This window comes from Rana temporaria, chromosome 2 (genome assembly GCF_905171775.1).
Source record: "Rana temporaria chromosome 2, aRanTem1.1, whole genome shotgun sequence".
NCBI classification, from domain to species: Eukaryota; Metazoa; Chordata; class Amphibia; order Anura; family Ranidae; genus Rana; species Rana temporaria.
In genome coordinates, this window is record NC_053490.1 from 259901313 (window position 1) to 259919915 (window position 18603).

Consider the following 18603-nt stretch of genomic DNA (forward strand, 5'->3'; position numbering starts at 1 on the left):
CAGGGCGTGGGTGTATATTGTCCGATGTTAAAAGACATTCCAAGAAAAAGGATGCTTGCAAACAAGCATTAACTACCAAGGGCTATTCAGCAAAGCCAACTGTACTAAAGTTGGAAAGTCAACTGCAACATTTAATCCATTACATTGGAAAGTTATAGGCTTAAAGGGGTTGCAAAGGTTTGTTTTTTATTTTCTACATAGGTTACTTTAAGCTAGTGCATTGTTAGTTCACTTACCTTTTCCCTTCAATTTCCCTTCTAAATGTTTTTATTCTTTGTTTTGTCCGAATTTCTCACTTCCTGTTCCTCAGTAAGGTGCCCAGTAAGCTGTTCTAAATGACTTTCCACAGCTCGGATGGTGGAAAGCTTACTGAGGAGCAACAGGAAGTGAGAAATTCAAACAAAGAAAAAAAAAACATTTAGAAGGGAAATCGAAGGAAAAGGTAAGTGAACCAACAATGCACTAGCTTAAGGGAACCAATTTACAAAATAAAAGACAAACCTTTACAACCCAGGCCTGGAATAAATATGCACCAAGTGAAGTCTGAGGACCAATTCACACCAACATGCACAAAAATGTATAGAAAAAAAAAATGCATGTACATTTCCATCTATTTTTATACACGTTTCAATGTATGCCAACATCCATTGACACATGCATAGCGTTATGGTGTGAATAGGACACATTGGAAATAGTTTCAGATGTGCATTTATGTGAATGGGCCCTACATTTTCTCCCTGCACTTAAATAGATATTTTGATAAGGCACACTTCTAATCTCAGATTTCCTTGGAGGGCACATAATTTAGAAAGGAAAATCATGGTTACCTTTATTATTCCTATTTGTTTGAAGTAGTCAGCCACCTGATCTGGAGACACATCCTCTCCTAGACCTTGCACAAATATTGTGTTATTGTCAGAATTGTCTTGATCGTCTGGGGGGGTAAAACAGTAATAAAAAGAGCTGTAAGATGTTTTGTAGATCGTACATGTTAAGCCAAGTTTGTTTTTATGTGTTCTACACCCGAAGTTCTATAAAACATCTTTTCCTATAGCCATGTTCCCCACCAATTCCACCCACCTGAATAAGCCATTTTGAAAAAAAACTACCTTCTCAATGTTGCCATTTGCAAACCCATAGACACCCACCCTACCCAAGCAATGCCCAGGCCTGGAGATGGCCAAGTGCATTGTATAATGAGCTGGAGCATTTCTGCTATGACTAATAGTGGGAAAATCAAATGATTTTCTAGTCTAGGTGGTTAAAAAAAAAAAGTATACTTTAAACAGAAATAAAATGTGATTATGGTTCATATTGTTGCCGAGTTCATTGTTTAACCACTTCAATATCAGGCACTTTCACCCCTTCCTGCCCAGGACAATTGCCAGCTTTCAGCGCTGTCACACTTTGGGTACAGTGTTGCATGACCGCAATTGTCATTCAAACTAAATTTATATAATTTTCTTCCCACAAATAGAGCTTTTAGAGTCGGTTCACACAGGGGCAACACGACTTCCAGCACGACTTTTGGAGGCAACTTGGACACGACTTGAGTATGAATCATCAGGCAACTTACAAGGCAACTTCAAGTTGCCTCCAGGACAGTACAAGGCAACTTCAAGTCGCCTCCAGGACAGGAGGCTTTGCAGTGGCCAAACAATCAGCTCTGTGGGAGGGAGGGGGAGGGGTTTGCCTGAGAAATGTATGTTATCTTCCTGTATTGTTGCTTCAGTTAAGACAGTGATCCGACTTCTGAGGCAACTTCCATTGAAATCTATGGGTACAAGTTGCCTACAAGTCGGAGTGAAGTAGTACAGGAACCTTTTCTGAAGTCGGAGCGACTTCAGTAGTGTGTATTAAGACGGCTCCATTCACTTCCATTGATTTTCTCAACCACATGACTTGGGGCAACTTCAAGTCGGATCACAGGTCGCCCCTGTGTGAACCGGCTCTGAGGTGGCATCTGATTTTATTTATTTTTTTGCTAGAGAAGAATGAACCTTACCACCTGCTTTCAGCCAACATTTCTAAATTCTCATCTGTTGTAATTGTTTAACCCATACACCAGCTTACCTTCGTCAGGTTTGTTCCCATAATCTTTGGGGCCTGCAATGATTAGAAAGAAGAGAGAGCACTAAGTAAAAGCAGTAGTACCATTTTGTTGGAATTTAGTTTACATGAACCAAAAAAGACATACTAACAAAATATACAAGTAAACATCCTATTCACCTAGCATCAGAGGATGCCATTGATTACCTGCCTCCTTATAAAAAATACTACTATAGCTGTTGGATCTGTGTACTCGTTTCAGGTAACTTAAGGTATTGAAGCCAGCAAGACAAGAAAAACATGGCTCACAACAGCTCATAATAGAAAGTTTCAGGACAATGATAGTAACAAAGAAGAAAGGGGCCAGCGTGGCTGCCAGGCAAATGAGCTTTTTAAGGGGAGAGGTCAGAAATGGCAACTACAAGCGCAATATTTTTTTCTTTACAGAAATGGTTATCTTCCAGAAAAGGGCCTGTACAAGTTTCAAGCAGCAAATATACAGTGAAGGGTCTCCCAGCTCTTAAATCATTTGCTGTGCAATAAAATAAATCAGACTGCTGCAAGATCATTTGTTAAATGTGACCCCCCCCCATCATTCAATACTTCAGTACAATAGTTTAAAGAGGCCCAGTCACCAATTTAATTGTATGTATAAGCACAGAGAACGTATTTTAAAGCCCAAGAATATGCAAGCCCAGCATTTCATATTCCTGATATGTGACTGTTGAAACATGTACAGGTGGTCACTTATAAAAGGGTAGTGTGTGCGTGCAAATGATTTACCATTGTTTTACAAGGCGAGGGTTCACTTGTACTTTAGGAAACCCCACCGCAGGGATTAAATGCACCAAGTATAAGGGTACTTCTAATGAGACTCTGAACTTCCAAATAAGACCCTTCTCGTATAACACTGTGTAGCTGTAGAAGCAAAGTGGAATACCATAGTCTCACTGGAGCACCAGCTCAGAGTCTGCTGACATCACAATAGCTGCATTCAGCTGTATTGTCAGGGCTTTTATAGATATTTTAATGGGAAGATGGGTAAAATAAATGGGTCTGGCAATTCTCTAAACAGAACAATTTCTTTTGTTATGTAAAATAAAAGTAGCATTATAAAAGAATAACTTCAGCTTTTCATACAGCAGTTTTCTGCATTCACATTGAGATTTTTTTTTTAAACGTTTACCAATTTAGGCAAAATTACAAATTTTAAAGTGTTTCTTGGTGCTGTTCAAAATAAAGCCTTGCAAGGGCATTTTTATGAATGCCGTCATTTAATCAAGACCATTTCAGGACCTTTAAAAATCAATTCAGAGATGACTGCAGGTTGCCATGGGCAAAAAAAAAAAAAAATGGATCTCCTGCAAACTGTACTCCATTGCTACAAAGTCAGCTAAAAAAAATAAAAAAAAATAAAGTTAAAATTGATTAGACTTAAAAATGACTGCAACTGCCATATGTTTGGTCAACAACTTGGCTGTCTGACAAGTACAATAGTAGTAGAGCCTCTTGTCTAGTACAAAAATGTGCTGTACATGCTGAAAAGTTTTGGCCAAGAGTTTCCATCAGAAAAACTCCTGGTTTTACAGACTTCACACATCAAGAGCATGCGTCTATTAAGCACTCTGATCTCCTGTACCAGAACAAATTTTCCATGTTCCAATGCTTGGGTATCTCTTCCAAGTATCAAAACATCTATATGGCCCCTAATACATGTTCAAAGTAAGGTTATGGTCAACATACTGTAAGCAGGAATGTTTCTCACAGTTGTGGTCACTTATGAGAAAAAAAAAAAAAACTGTTTACCTGTAGTTTTTTTTTTTTATTAAAGACTAGTGTTATGCTGCCACCGTCAGGAGAGAAAAAACAGCACAGACATACACTCCACCCACACAACCCATCCCAGCCAAGCCTCAGTTTTGTAGCAAACAATGGGAGGAACAGACTAGAGGGGAGGGATCTCAATTTGTTTTATTCCGCGGATTCTACAGTTCCAAAAATAAAAAATTCATACATCACAGAACTTCATATAGCTACTTGGACATCCCAAAGCACTGAACATGACAATGGGCAACAAGGTCAAAACACAAGACGGGGTTGGTGGGAGTCCCACTACAAAAAAAAAAAAAGTGGAAACACAATTTTAGAAGTGGAACAAAGATAATATCTGTGGTAAGAAAGGCCAGGGCCGCACATTACCTCATCCTGGTAAAGAACCAAGAAAGGTTCCCTGCAGGAAAGTGCAGCCAACTCAGATACCCTGGAAGCTGAAGTAATGGCAAAAAAAACCCTTGCCTATAAAGAGCGACAAGGTCATCTCAGAGAGGTTGAAGAAAAGAAGTCTGCGTAGCAGAGAAAAGAAAGTGGAATTCCAGTCAAATGCCAAGCCTGAACCTACTAACTCCAAGACTATTCTATCTACCTTTTTTATTTAAAAAAAAAAAAAGGAAAACTTAGAGGCCGACAGACAACCCATGTATACTTAACGAAGCTTGATCTCAATCCTGCGACGCAATCTCCCCTCTCTGGCTTAGACAGCAGTGGGAGCCATTATCTTCAACACAGTGCCTTGAAAAAGTATTCATACCTCTTGAATTTTTCCACATTTTGTCATGTTACAACCAAAAACGTAAGTGTATTTTAATGCGAAACCAGTGATGGTGAATCTTAGCACCCCAGGTGTTGTGGAACTACATTTCCCATGATACTCAACTAGAATGCAGAGTGCATAAGCATCATGGGAAATGTAGGTTCCAAAACATCTGGGGTGCCAAGGTTCACCATCACTGTGATATACCAACACAAAGTGGCACATAATTTTGGTGGAAGGAAAACGATAAGTGGCGTGCATTTATATTCAGCCCGAGTCACTGCTTTGTAGAACCCCCTTTCAATGCAATAACCGCTACAAGTCTTTTTGGGGACGTCTCTACCAGCTTTGCACATCTAGGAGTGACATTTTTGCCCATTCTTTGCAAAATGGCTCAAGATCTGTCAGATTGGATGGAGTGCATCTGAACAGCAATTCTTAGGTCTTGCCACAGCTTCTCGATTGGATTTAGGTCTGGACTTTGACTGGGCCATTCTAACATTAATATGATTTGATCAAAACCATTCCATTGCAACTCTGGCTGTATGTTTAGGGTCCCTGTCCTGCTGGAAGGTGAACCTCCGCCCCAGTCTCAAGTCTTCAGCAGACTAACAGGTTTTCTTTTAAGATTGCCCTGTATTAGGCTCCATCCATCTTTCCCCATCAACTCTGACCAGCTTCCCTATCCCTGCTGAAGAAAAGCATCCCCACAACATGATGCTGCCACCACGTTTCCACATTGGGGGGGGGGGGGGTTCAGGGTTCTTGCCACTCTTCCATAAAAGGGCAGATGTGGTGTTCTGCGGACAGATTCTCCCACCCGAGCTGTGGATCTCTGTAGCTCCTCTAGAGTTACCCATGGGCCTCTTGGCTGCTTCTCCGATTATCGCTCTCCTTTCCCAGCCTGTCAGTTTGTGGACAGTCATGTCTTAGTAGATTTGCAGTTGTGCCATACTCTTTCCATTTTAAGATAATAGTTTGAACAGTGCTCCATGAGATGTTCAAAGAATGGGATTTTTTTCCCCTAAATAACCCAACCCGCTTTAAACTTCTCCACAACTTCATCCCTGACATGTCTGTTGTGTTCCTTGGCCTTCATGTGGTTTGAGGGCTTTACAGAACGGCTGTATTTACACAGATTAAATTCCACACAGGTAAACTCCATTTACAAATTACCCGACTTCTGAAGGCAATTGGTTCCACTAGATTGTAGTTAGGGGTATCAGAGTAAAGGAGGCTAAATACAAAAATGCATGCCACACTTCAACTTTTTTTTTATTTTTTATAAAAATCTGAATATTTATTATTTTCCTTCCACTTCACAATTATGTGCCACTTTGTGTTGGTCTATCACATAAAATACATTAAGGGCACAGGAAAACTCCCACTACAGGTTGCAGCGGGTACATTGGAAAAGATTTGCATTTTCTGGTGCACACATTCAGTTTTCTGACCATAGCACCAGCCATGGAATAAGCCTTCCACTACCCAATCAGGGGTGTCAGAATAGGCACAAGACACGGGGCAAAAATTAGAGCTTCAGACACTTGTAGCCATCACCTAAAGACAATGGCTAAAAACAGAGGCGCAGCTGAGTAAGGATTATGGCTGGGCATAAATCCCTGCCTTTATTGTCCATTCACCTGAAGGTGGCAGCATATTCAAGTAATGAAAATTAAGTAATCTGTATTTTGTGATGTACGATTAAAGGATCACTAAAGGAATTTTTTTTTTAGCTAAATAGCTTCCTTTACCCTTACTGCAGTACTGGTTTCATGTCCTTATTGTTAGTTTTTGCTTTGAAGTGGCTGCAATTCTGCTGTGATCTCCACACTTCCTGGTTGTCTTTTTCCTTATAATTATCGTACTGGGAGCTTTTCACTGTAGGTCCAAGCTGTCATTACTGTGTGTCTAAAACTTCCATTACTGTGTGTCTAAAACTTAACAGAACCAGATTAATTTTAAAAACAAAACACTGCCCTGGATTTGTTTGTTTTTGTTCTGTGTGTCTCTCTAGTTCACAGGAACATGAAAACAGTTTAAAAGTGAAACTAAACTGCAGGCACATTATATGATTGATTTTTATCTATTTGTAATCATTTTTACAAGGAAATTGGTTAACTTTTATGTCTCTATACCCTGTAAACAGTCATTTCAGCAAAAAAAAAAAAAAAAAAAAAAAAAAAAAAAAAAAAATTCCTTTAGTGACCCTTTAAGGAGGACTAGCTTATATTTTACATAGTGTCATAATGCACTACATCATGATGCAGTGCAGAAGGATTACCCAAATTCCTGACATTTCAGAGGGAGGGAGCGCCAATGTGGCTACTCCTGCCAACAAGCCCTAAAATTGCCATATGGCCCATGCTACCAAGCTGCGGCCTTGTGAAGGCATCTAAAAGAAAATATGCAATAAAAGCAATCATTTACTTGCTAGCTACAGTGTCAAGCAGCCAGTGCACCAATGGAAGGCAGAGGGGATCACTCTGTCCAACATCACAGCTAGTGTTACATGACATGTAGGATGATTGGACAAAAACCTACATGTAATTTCTCCCATTGGGAATAAGTTATAAAAGTGCAATTTTTTTTTTTTTTTTAAGGGAATTTCAATGGGCACCAATTCATAACCATTTCATCAACATGCGTTCCAACACGCTGATAGAATGGCACCCCAAAGAACAGAAGATGCCCCAACACACCATTCAGTGGTGCACCATAAAAAAAAAAAAATGGAGGTTCAGTTTTAACTCCTCACTCTAACTTTAGTGAAAATAAGCTGCATTAATGCAACATGTTAACACACAACACCCCACACTTGTAGAGTGATGCCATCAGATGCGATTCCAACCTAAAACTTTTAGTGCAGTGAGCACAATGCTACTTTTATTGCATTACACAATTTGCTGGTATTCATCCAATATATCAAGGTATGCTTAGATTGTAAAGCTTAGTTTTTTTTTTTTTTTTAATTATAAACTTTTCATATTTGCCTCCACTGTGCAGTTCGTTTTGCACAGAGTGGCCCTAATCCTCGACTTTTGGGGTCCCTCAGCGGCTCTCCCTGCATTATATAACACCATAGGAAAAAAAGGGGGGGTGTTTGTTACCTTGTGGGCGCGCTCCCGAATCCATCATTCGGCATCCATAGATGCTGAATGTAGGACTTGGCCCCGCCCCTCCACATCATTGGATTTGATTGATGGCAGCGGGATCCAATGGCTGCTCCACTATCAATCTATCCAATCAAGAGCAGAGAACCCCCAGGCAGAGGAAGAGCGTATCTCCGCCATGGGACATTCCAGGGCTCAGGTAAGTAAAACGTGGGGGGGGGGGGGGCGTCACTGCTAGTTTTTTCACCTTAATGTATAGCAGGGCTGTGGAGTCGGTAGATAAATGTTCCGACTCCTCAGTTTTATGTACTTCCGACTCCCCGACTCCTCTGTATTAATATGCAAATGTATTTTATACATTCCTTGAGGGAAAGAAACGCAACCTACCACAGGACTACTGGCTGGGAAGCCAACAGTCTACTGTATTGCACAGTTTAAGCAAAAGACAAACACAATGAAAACAATCAAGTGGCTGGATAGTAGCAGCAGGCATAAACATCAGGAACAGGATCTTTACCAGTTCAAAAATACAAACCACGTTTGGTTGTTTTAGAACAAAAACAAAGCTTATCTATAATGAACCAAAAACAAAATCTGTAAAACCTAGAAATGGTTTATATTAATCTTGAAATGTAGTTATAGGCTTAGCAAATGCAAATCAATTCAATGTAGAGTTCTAAGGAAGAGAATTGCCTCTGCCAGATCCTCTTTCATAGAGGCTCTTAAGTCAGACTTTATTATTTTTAGGGCTGAAAATAATCTTTCGACACTGACTTGGGTGGGTGGCATTGCAGTAACTATTCTGGCCACATCACCAACGATCTCTGGATAAACAAGGATGGCTTCTTCAACAGTAAGGTTTGATGAGCGATCATACTTTTCAACTTCTTTTAGTGCTTTATAAAACTCCTGTTGGAATTTTTTTATTTGGACACTTACTGGTTCTCTAACATGCGTTCCCTGTAAAAGCAGAACACAACACTATGGAAAGTATAAGTATTGCAGCTCCTAATTGTGCGTTGCGTGCCATATAGTGAAGCACATGAAAAGCATGCTTCTTCACGGTCACTTAACGTGTTCGTTTTGCGGTTACGTGAGGCACTGCATGCATTGGTCTTTATTCTTACAGTAGAGAAGTCATTAATTATAACTTTTTGTGAATTGGGATATTTAAACTTGCTTTTTTTTTATTTTAATTCCAATCTAAATTTAGTAGGAGTCGGAGCATTGTTTGCCGACTCCAGGTACCCAAAATTTCCCCCGACTCCACAGCCCTGATGTATAGGATGCATTATAGTGGAAAAACACGATGGTCCACAACCCCTTTAAAAAGAGAAAGTGTTAATTGTGACCAATAACCAATCAAGACATCCACTTCAGGGGCTACAAGGATTTAGATAAACGAATAAGAAAAACAGAACTCGTTCTGTGGCATGGCTAGACAAGTTGCAGGCAGCCACAGAAAGTTACAGCTTTTAAGTTTTCACTTTTCTGTCAATCTACGATGCTCTAAAAAGGTGCCTGCTGATAACTTAAAGATCATTGGCCATTTGTGAAAGATCGGCTTGCATGTAACCTCTGTACTATGTTTTTACATTTCATATTCTGGTTATTGAAACTTTGTTGGCTGTAATGGAATATTTAATCCTGTGCAGCACAAGGCTTAGCCAACAAAATACATGTACAGGTGAAAGTTTATTAAGCAGCTTAACATGCTGGCTTGCACCCTGTAACAAGTCTTCTGCACAAAAGTAAATATGTTCTTACCCACACAGGAGGGAAAAAAAATCTGGGTGATCCATGTACATTACAGGGATTATGACAACCTTTGTTGCAGATTCCTACCTTTTGTTATTCTGAAGAAATTTGTGTTTGTCTCTGTGCCAAGTCTAATGCGAGTGGTTTTAGATTTATCAGCTGCAGCATCTGCAAAGCTCTAATGAGGAAATCTGCATCCCTTTGGACATGTTCCTATTGGAAGTATCACACCAAAAATGACATTGTTGCAGGGGGATGTCTAAAATTTGACTTGCATCTTGGCACAGACTCTTGGGGAAATTGGTGAGCCAATCACACAAGCAGGAAATGTTTATGGAGGGTGTTCGGTACACACTTTGTACAAAACACCAGGTAGCCATATTGCATTTACAGAAAGTTAAAGCCCTGCAGATTGAAGAGGAAAGGTTGCCCTTTACAGCTTAATTACTGGCAAATAAATTATCCCTTGCAGTCGGGCTGTGCCTGCACTGCAGGAGTGAGGGAATTTACTTACCTGAGCCTCACAGCCCCTTTTTCGCAGCGTATTCTCCCAGCAGTCTAGATCCTGAGATTGTAAAGACCAAATCAAGGTATATAGCCCTGCATTGGATGTGGGGACATTGCGGGACAGTCCACCACCTGGAGAGCAGAGAATCAGGTAGGTAAAATAGCTCTCTCCTCCCCTAGACAAAGCCAACAATGCAGACAACCCCACTGCAAGGGATATTTTTTCCCTTTAGCGCTGGGCTTAAAGTTAAGCCCTCCCCAGAAGCATATAAACACCTGACTTTCACAACCTCACTATACCGTTGTGCCACAAGGAGCAAGAACAGTTTAAGTACACTAAAGTTGTAACTTTCATGCTTCATTTCCACTGGCATTTTTACAGCCACTGTTAGCCTTTTTTACAGCTTAAAAACGCCTGTCCATGTTTATTTTGTAAAAAAAAAAAAAAAAAAAAATAAAAAAAAAAAAAAATTGTGAGCTGCAGCTTTAAAAATGCTGCGGTAGCGTTTTCGTGCGTTTAACGTCTGGCGTTTTTACAGCTCTACTCTGGAGCTTCAGAACGCCCTGGTCCTGCGTTTTTTTTTACAGCTCAAAAACGCCTATGCCATTTGCAGCTCAAAAACGCCTATGTGGGCATGATGCCATAGAACAACATGGACAGGCGTTTTTAAGCTGTAAAAACGTCAGTGTAAATGAAGCCTCATAGGGCTATGACTCACCCATATGACAGCACCGGGCCATGGATTGAGTCACATGCTAGCTTAATGCACAGGTCTAAGTAGACCTGGTCACCAACAGACTCAAACGGGAGCAAGAAAAGTGAAGAAAATGGTGTACAGTTAGGAAATTTTAAAATCAATCCAGATTCTCATATTGAGTTTGGCAAAATTAGGATGGAGTAAAAAAAAAAAAAAAAAAAAAAAAAAAAAACACAACAACTACAAAACCTGCTACATTAAACCCCTGCACAGCTTACCTAGAAGAGGCAACAGTTCTTTAAATTGTTAAGTGCCAGATCTGGGTGCAGGCAGAGCCACTGATGGACCCTGAATGCAAACAGGTCTTGCCAACCCCCACAATTTTGCAATTGGCATCCACGCAAGAGATATCGTTGCTGCTGGGCATTAAAAAAGTAAATTCTAAAGAGTCAAGAAAAAGATTCAGCTTTAAGAGGACATTTTTAGCAAAAATGTGACATCAGAAGGCCATGTATATCAAATGTATAGAGTAATTCATAGTGGAAGTAAAAGACCAATTATAAGTTAGCAATGTTGCCCCTTCCCTCCTATGCTGCAACGTTTTTAAAAATGTATGTAAATATATTTTATTTTAATCCACTCTGGTATGGTCACATGATACAGAAGCTCCAGATCCCCATGTCAGGAAGGGTAACACACCATTAATGGGAGCGAGAAGGTGAAATCAGAGCTGCTCGAGTGCTCACTGACACAGCAGAGCTGCCGCTTCTCAATCACATGATTGCAGCGGAGCAGAAACCAAAAAAATAAAAAAAGGAGGAGAGAGAGAGAGAGAGAGAAGAGGAACACTTCTAGGTCACCTTTACTTCCACATTAACACCAAGTACCTTTTACCTATAGGGACCTTTACCAGTCCTTTTACAAGATGAAGACTAGAACAATGTTTTTTCCATTGTTTGTAAGTTTTCATTATTCTTACCCTGAAAGCAGTTAAAACATCGACACTGGCACCTTCAGACGTTTATCTTTTCAAGAGCGTAGTAGAACATGTTTTTACTGGCCTGTAATAAGCTGAGGAGTCCTGTTCAATGCAACAGGATTTCCATGGAAACGATCTATGTTCAAGGCACTTACCACCAAAATTTTTGAAGCCACCTCGGTCACCACCGCTGTGGAGGAAAAAGCGGAGACATGATTTTTTTGCCCCCCTTTACCACTTAGGGCAACTGAATGAAGAAAAACCCAGTTAAGTGTTAAGACTAGAGCAGCTCCCATTTTACATTCATTGTACAAGAACATTTAAGATATACCCCCAACCACTGTAGAGCCAGCACACAGGTTTCTACTGCATTAGGCTACTACGAGTTTTATTTATACTGCCAAGATCTTCTACAATACTATTTTCAGCAGAGAATAGTTGTACTATAAATCTATTCACATGCCAGCTTACATCTTGAGGCTTCCAATGAAGACTTTGCCTTGCAGCTTGTGTATAAATGCTCTCCTGTAAGGTTATAGTGTAGGTATCCTGCAGTGGAACCCAATATTTGTTTTTAAGAGCACACTCTGGAGAAGTGCAACATGATCATTTGGTTTTGCAATGGTCACAGTTCCTGGGCAGAACTGAGAAGTCTGGAGGAAAGATCTTCAATTTAAAGTATTCAAGAGGTAAGCCAGCATGCGATTCAGTTAACCATGAAAATATAACTTAAATGACTCTGCAAACAAAAAAAGGTTAATAGTTACCTCTGCCACACTGTTGAATTTCCTGTCTTGACAAAATATGCTGCCTGGCCTAGAAAATTTGGCATTCAACACTTTAGATGCCTTGTTCCTTCCATCCAGCCTACATCATTCCAGGACACTAGTAATGTAGCCATTAAAAAATGAGGGGGAACACTTCTGAACCCATTTCCAAACCGCAACTGGGACAGTTAGCTCCAACAGGAAAAACACTCACCTGGTGTGTTAGCAAAGTTACACCACATAATACAGTGCAGATATTAACACTTAAACCTGTAGATGCTGTGGTGTCTTGTGCGGCAAGCGTGCAATGACACATTGCGAGTAGTAGTGTTGACTTCAAATTGGTTGATGGTATAAACTTTACAGCATAAACGACATGTGACATTTAAAAATGCCTTTCATACTGGTGTCCATATCGTCTATACCAGGAGGTCTTTAAACTACAGCCCTCCAGTTCAGGAACTACAATTCCCATCATGCCTAGTCACGTCTGAATGTCAGAGTTTTACAATGCCTCATGGGATGTGTAGTTCTGCAACAGCTGGAGGGCCGAGGTTTGAGGATCCCTGGTCTATACCATCAATGAATTTGCAATAGGGGCTACTGATCACTGGTGGTTATCAGAAGCTTGCCACACAAGAACCTGCAGCATCCACAACTTACTAAAACGTGTAATAGTATATACAGTGCACTATATGATGCAATTCATCCAACACACCAGGTGAGCATTTCTCTGCTGTGAGTGGGCTTCAGGTGTTGCCCTAGTGACACCGTGGGGCAAAATGTGCTTGCTCATCCCATCTGGAGCATTTAATTACCCCTGCTAAAATGCCCATGCCTACTGCAAGGGTCATCTTTGAATAGGGAGGGTAGTAATGTAGTGGCCATCTAAAGTAAATCGGTGTGCAGCAGAGGACCAGGCATCTCACACTCAGAAGGGTGTCAGATGCTTAAGACATTTCACCCTGTAGGGCTTGAAGACCGTGTGGTGTGAAGATGGCAGAGGATGCTTAACCATTTCATTTCCAGAGGATGCCTTAAAGATTCCAAGAACATGGACTGGTTTAGTTTTCACTTTTAAATGTGGTTCCAGCTCTTAGAACATAGTTTGTGTGGGTGGCTGGTGTGGGGGTATATTAAAAAAAAAAAAAAAAAAAACCAACAAAAAACACGCAACACTCTTAAGCTCCAATCTGAAGTGTTACTACAGATTAACTGTAGCGTTGTCCAAAATGTCAACAGGATTTTAGCAAGATTCAGCTAGCTACAAGGAAATCTAGACTGAATACATAGGCAGTCAAATTGCTGACCAGGAACAAGTACATAGCTTTGGTGTTCCAACTTAATTTTTATTTTATTTTAAGAGGGTAGTAAACAGGTACAGCCTACCCATTTACCCTCAAGCATGTTTCTTCCAATATTGCTTGAAGCTTGCTAAAAGCCAACTTTAAAGCTTAAAAAAAGCACTTGCTAAAATCTATAATCAATACTCCTGAAGTGGAGAAACAAATCACTTTCAGCTATGAAAAGTCTAGCATTTGACCTGGTTACTGGATAAGAGTTTTAAGGGCTTATGTGGATGGACTTATTACATTCAATCTGGTTTTTGATTCCCATACATGTCTATAGCAGGTCAGGCCAGGTCGAATGCAGGTCAGGAGGAGGTCACTTGTCCTTGCCAAATCTTAAAAATGTTATCAACAAGGCCAAAGTCCGTCAACACAGGGCTTTACACAGTGTTTTTACTAAAAAAAAAAAAAAAAAAAAAAAGGCATAACTTTCCAAATTTTGGTAACAATTTAGGAAAAAATAAAATAAAAAAAGGAGTGGTCCAGTGTTATTGGTAAGGTTTCATCCTCTAGAAACAAAAAAGGCAACTCCTACTTTTGCACAAGATTCTTTTGTCACTTTTTGCTAGTATCGCAATCGCGTGCATTGCACGGCAATTATGGGTTTAAATCAGGTGGTGATGAGGCAACATATCGCCTCCACACAACCTGTTAAATACACCAAGTCACTTTTCAGAGGAGCAGCAACATCTGCTGCACTTGTGAATGAGCCCTTAGTTGCATTCAGCTGTGGCAGCCTTCTGACTTGACACAAAGTTAAGAGGTGGTAAAACCCTGAGACGTGGTTTTACCTCCTCTAATCTCTAGCAGCCAAAAGGTGTGCACATGCCACATTATGAATTAAGCCCCGTTGCTTTTGGTGGCTACCGCCTGCCAATCATGGTCTATTCAAGTAAATGGGGCCACACTGCACGTGCCTTACAACTGCCTGCTTTTGCAGGGTCCAAGGGGTTAAAGCAGTTGGTGAGAAACACATTGAAGTACAGCAAACTGGTTAAAGCAGACAGCAAAGTTTCAGGGCACTTGCAGAGCAGCTTCATTCACTTGAGTGGGTCACGTTTGGCAGGCTAGCGCCCACCAACCATGACAGGGTGTACAACTCCTGCTGCGCCAGGTGTACACTTCTGGTCACTGCAGCTAGAGGGGGTGCAGTAGGGGTGGGGGGGGGGGTGTGATACAAAAACACACACACACACCTCTGGGTTAGTTGGGCTTTGTCATAGACTTTGATTATATCCCGCAGGTGTGGTGCCCTTTCTGAAATCACACCAAAACTACTGCATTCACAAAGTGCACCAAACCCACAGGATGCAACCTGTAATGGGGGTAAACCGCAGCACATCAGTGTAAAAGCAGCCCTATACCATTATGTCCAGTGTATTTCTCCACACTGACCTGAAGATCTTTCCTGCCGCTGGAAACACTCGCGACCACTAGCATGGGACAGGAGCCAGCACTACAAAGGAGGCATCAGCTTTACAAGTAGAGCCTCTGCATTGCACTCTGATGCTCAGGAATAGTGGGTCAGCAAGCCCAGATTGCGATCTACTGGTAGAACACGATCTACTGGTTTCTGACCCCCAATCTAAATGAACATGTTACTTTCTGCAGGAGTTCCCAGGTCCACCTATAAGCATCAGTCATGGTCAGGACAGAAAATTCAGTGGTAGTCCATCACCGGAGGAGCAAAGCCCAGAAATGCAGCATGGACATTGTGCCACTGAAATCTGCAAGGCATTTTTACAACCCGTGATTTTAAAAACACAACAGCACTTTTCCAAAACTAAACTATTTAAGGGCTCACACTGTTGATTTCCACTAAAAGTGCTTAGATTGCTCCAAACTCAAATTCCACATGATACAGATTTGAGATTTCAGATATTGTGCCCAGTTTTCAGAGAACCCAAAGTTTCAAAGTGGCATCTCTATTCGGAGCAGCAGTCTAAATGAAGACAAGGGATATCCGAATGAAAATTCCTCACTTACCTTTAACCTGCTGTATCACAATCAAATCTTTATCTACATTAAGAGCCATGTTATTCAAGAGCCCCATTTAAAGAGGAGCAAATGTGAACTTCATGCACAGTTCCAAGGTAAGATGATTACACAAAATATATAATTTTTATAAAGAGATAGAAATAGATATCTATCTATATATCCATCTATATCTATATATTCTCCACATGGCGAGGAGAAAAATAAAAATGGTGGCTCCCGAGCACTTGGATCACATTCAGCTACAGGCAAAAGTATCCATGGAACTGTACATTCACTTCACATTTGTACCAGAAATGCTGAAGGTCATGAACGTAATCACTGCTGAATCATAGAAAGTTAGAAACCAAATATTCAACCTTATAATTTAGCAGAAGAGTAAAGACCCCTTTCACATTGGGGCAGTTTTCAGGCATTTTAGCACTAGAAATAGCACCTGAAAACTGCCTCCTAGACATTGCAATGGGCGCTTAACACACCCGGGCAGTGCGCTTGCGGAACGTTAGAAAAATTCCTGCAAGCGGCATCTTTGGAGCAGTTTGGGAGCAGTGTATACGGTGCTCCTAAAACACCCCTGCCTATAGCAATGAATGGGCAGTGCTTCCAAAGCACCCGAAATGCGATTTGGAAGCAACACAGGAGTTAATTTTTGAGGGGTTAAAAACACCTCGTTAGTGGCCGAAAAGCACTGCTAAACTGCTTTACTGCGAACGTACAGGTGGCCCCAGTGCGAAAGGGGTCCTATTCGAAAAATGTTACTCCAAAGATGCACGCCACCGAACAAGTATAGGGTAGATCCCACATAATTTGTGTTGAGGGGATTCATCCCAATTTGAGAAAAATTGGATATGATGCTCCATATACATCCTTTAGCGAAACCAAGTAAATATTGGCATCAGATAGTACTTAAATACACAGCCAAAGGCCCAACACTTAGTCTAAACATTTGCGCCTTAATTTTTTACTTATATTACCAACATGGTTACCAATATTGTTCCTTGTCAATGGTAAATCAGGACCTGTTTGTTTACCGACATTTATACATGTATATATCATCTGGGTTTGTGAAACACCCTAGAAAAAACACTGTAGATATGCAACTGCGTAAAAAAATAATAAATCCTATGCAGCTTTACTAGGTCTGCAAAAAAAACGAATACTAAAATACCCCAAAAAATTTAATAAAAACACAGGAATTAGCTGTCCAATAAAACCTGAAGCAGGAAAAACAAACTTTTTTTTATAGAATACTACCCAAGGGCCAGTTCACACCAGGACGCAGTTCCATGTGCTTTTTTCCCCCTGCACAAAATGCATTCAGTGTTTTCCATGTATTCCAATGGCTTTAGTTCACACCATGCAGTCAGTTTCTGCAACGGAAACTGACTGCATGGTGTGAAATTGAAACATTGGAATACATGGAAAACACGGCATGCATTTTTAGTGCAGAAAATTATGCACATGAAACTGTACAGAACTGCGTCTGGTGTGAACTGGCCCTTAAGCTGAAGAAACTAGCTGTACTAATCCATGAAACCAGCATCTCATAATGCTCAATACTGGCAAAATATAGGCTGAGAATGTCAGGTGCTGAAAAAAAAAAAAAAAAAATGACCTATAACAAGCATGCTTTATAGTAGTTAGGTTCTGCTCAACCTTCCTTTGGTGGATTATATTATAACTTTCATGCACAGTACACTAGATGTTAGTATCACCTTACCTTATGCCACCTCGACGATCCTCATAGCCACCACGGCCTCGGCCACCCCCAAAGGACTGGGATCCACCATAGCCTTTATTATCACCATACCTGCCTGTGTCCCTTCGGTCGTCATCTGTAGGAGGCAAGAACGCTATAAGAACTAAAACTAATTGAAGCTAGATTCAGTACTTGAAGTGATATTAAGCCAGCAGTTTTTAAGCACTTCCAGCAGCTTATGTATTCATTTACCGATTATGCAGCTTTAGCATTTATTTTTTGCCCATGTCCCAGTTTAAAAGGATTAGTTTGCCTTTGGAAAGAGAATACGTTCTACCCTTTTTCAGGGTGTAACATGCCTCTGCAGCCTCTTCCCATTCCAACCGACATTGGGCTGGGGATCTTTCCCACAGGCTGTCCTGTGAATGAACAAAACTACAGGTACAGACACAGCCTGTAGTTCTCCATGTGAGGTGAGCACTCTAGGTAGTTCACTCATGCTGTCATTTAGCAACTGTCTAACCATACCAGGTATAAGGAGACAGCTACACAAATAGGATTTTTGTACTCACCGTAAAATCCATTTCTCCGAGTTCATGAACGGACATAGCAGCATTGACCTTAGGGTTATATATCCTTCCTTTCAGAAGAGACTAGGCAGAAAAAACAGCACTTCAAGTGTTAAAACACTTCTCAGTACAGCACCTCCGAGGGGGTGGGTCCCGCGGGTACATCCCACTCTGGAACATCCAGCCTCAGTTCGTAAACAAGCAGTACAAACAAAGGAGGGGTGGGTGCTGTGTCCGTCCATGAACTCAGAGAAATGGATTTTACGGTGAGTACAAAAAAATCCTATTTTCTCTTCTGTTCATGGACAGACACAGCAGCATTGACCTTAGGGACGTCCCCAAGCAGTATTCCAAAAAATTTGATTTTACGGTGAGTAAAAAAATCCATTTCTCCGAGTTCATGGACGGACACAGCAGCCTTTGACCTTAGGGTATTATGCACCTTCCTTCTAGGAGAGATTAGGCAGAAACCGCACTTTAAGTGTTAAAACACTTTCCTCAGCATAGCTCCTCCCAGGGGGCGTGGTCCC

At 40.9% G+C, this 18603-nt stretch overlaps 1 protein-coding gene across 2 annotated transcripts in view; it reads right to left on the reverse strand.

Annotated features, from left to right (window-relative positions):
- LOC120926695 (TATA-binding protein-associated factor 2N-like) overlaps positions 1 to 18603 on the reverse strand; it is a 104525-nt gene that overhangs the window by 25966 nt on the left and 59956 nt on the right. The window contains exons 7-10 of one of the 2 annotated variants that reach the window (XM_040336846.1): positions 17526 to 17640; positions 11850 to 11884; positions 2074 to 2106; positions 828 to 934 (exon numbers count right to left, since the gene is read on the reverse strand). In XM_040336846.1, coding sequence (XP_040192780.1) covers positions 828 to 934; positions 2074 to 2106; positions 11850 to 11884; positions 17526 to 17640 — 290 coding nt within the window. The remainder of the gene's footprint in view (positions 1 to 827; positions 935 to 2073; positions 2107 to 11849; positions 11885 to 17525; positions 17641 to 18603) is intronic. The other variant, XM_040336847.1, reaches the window with a different exon arrangement.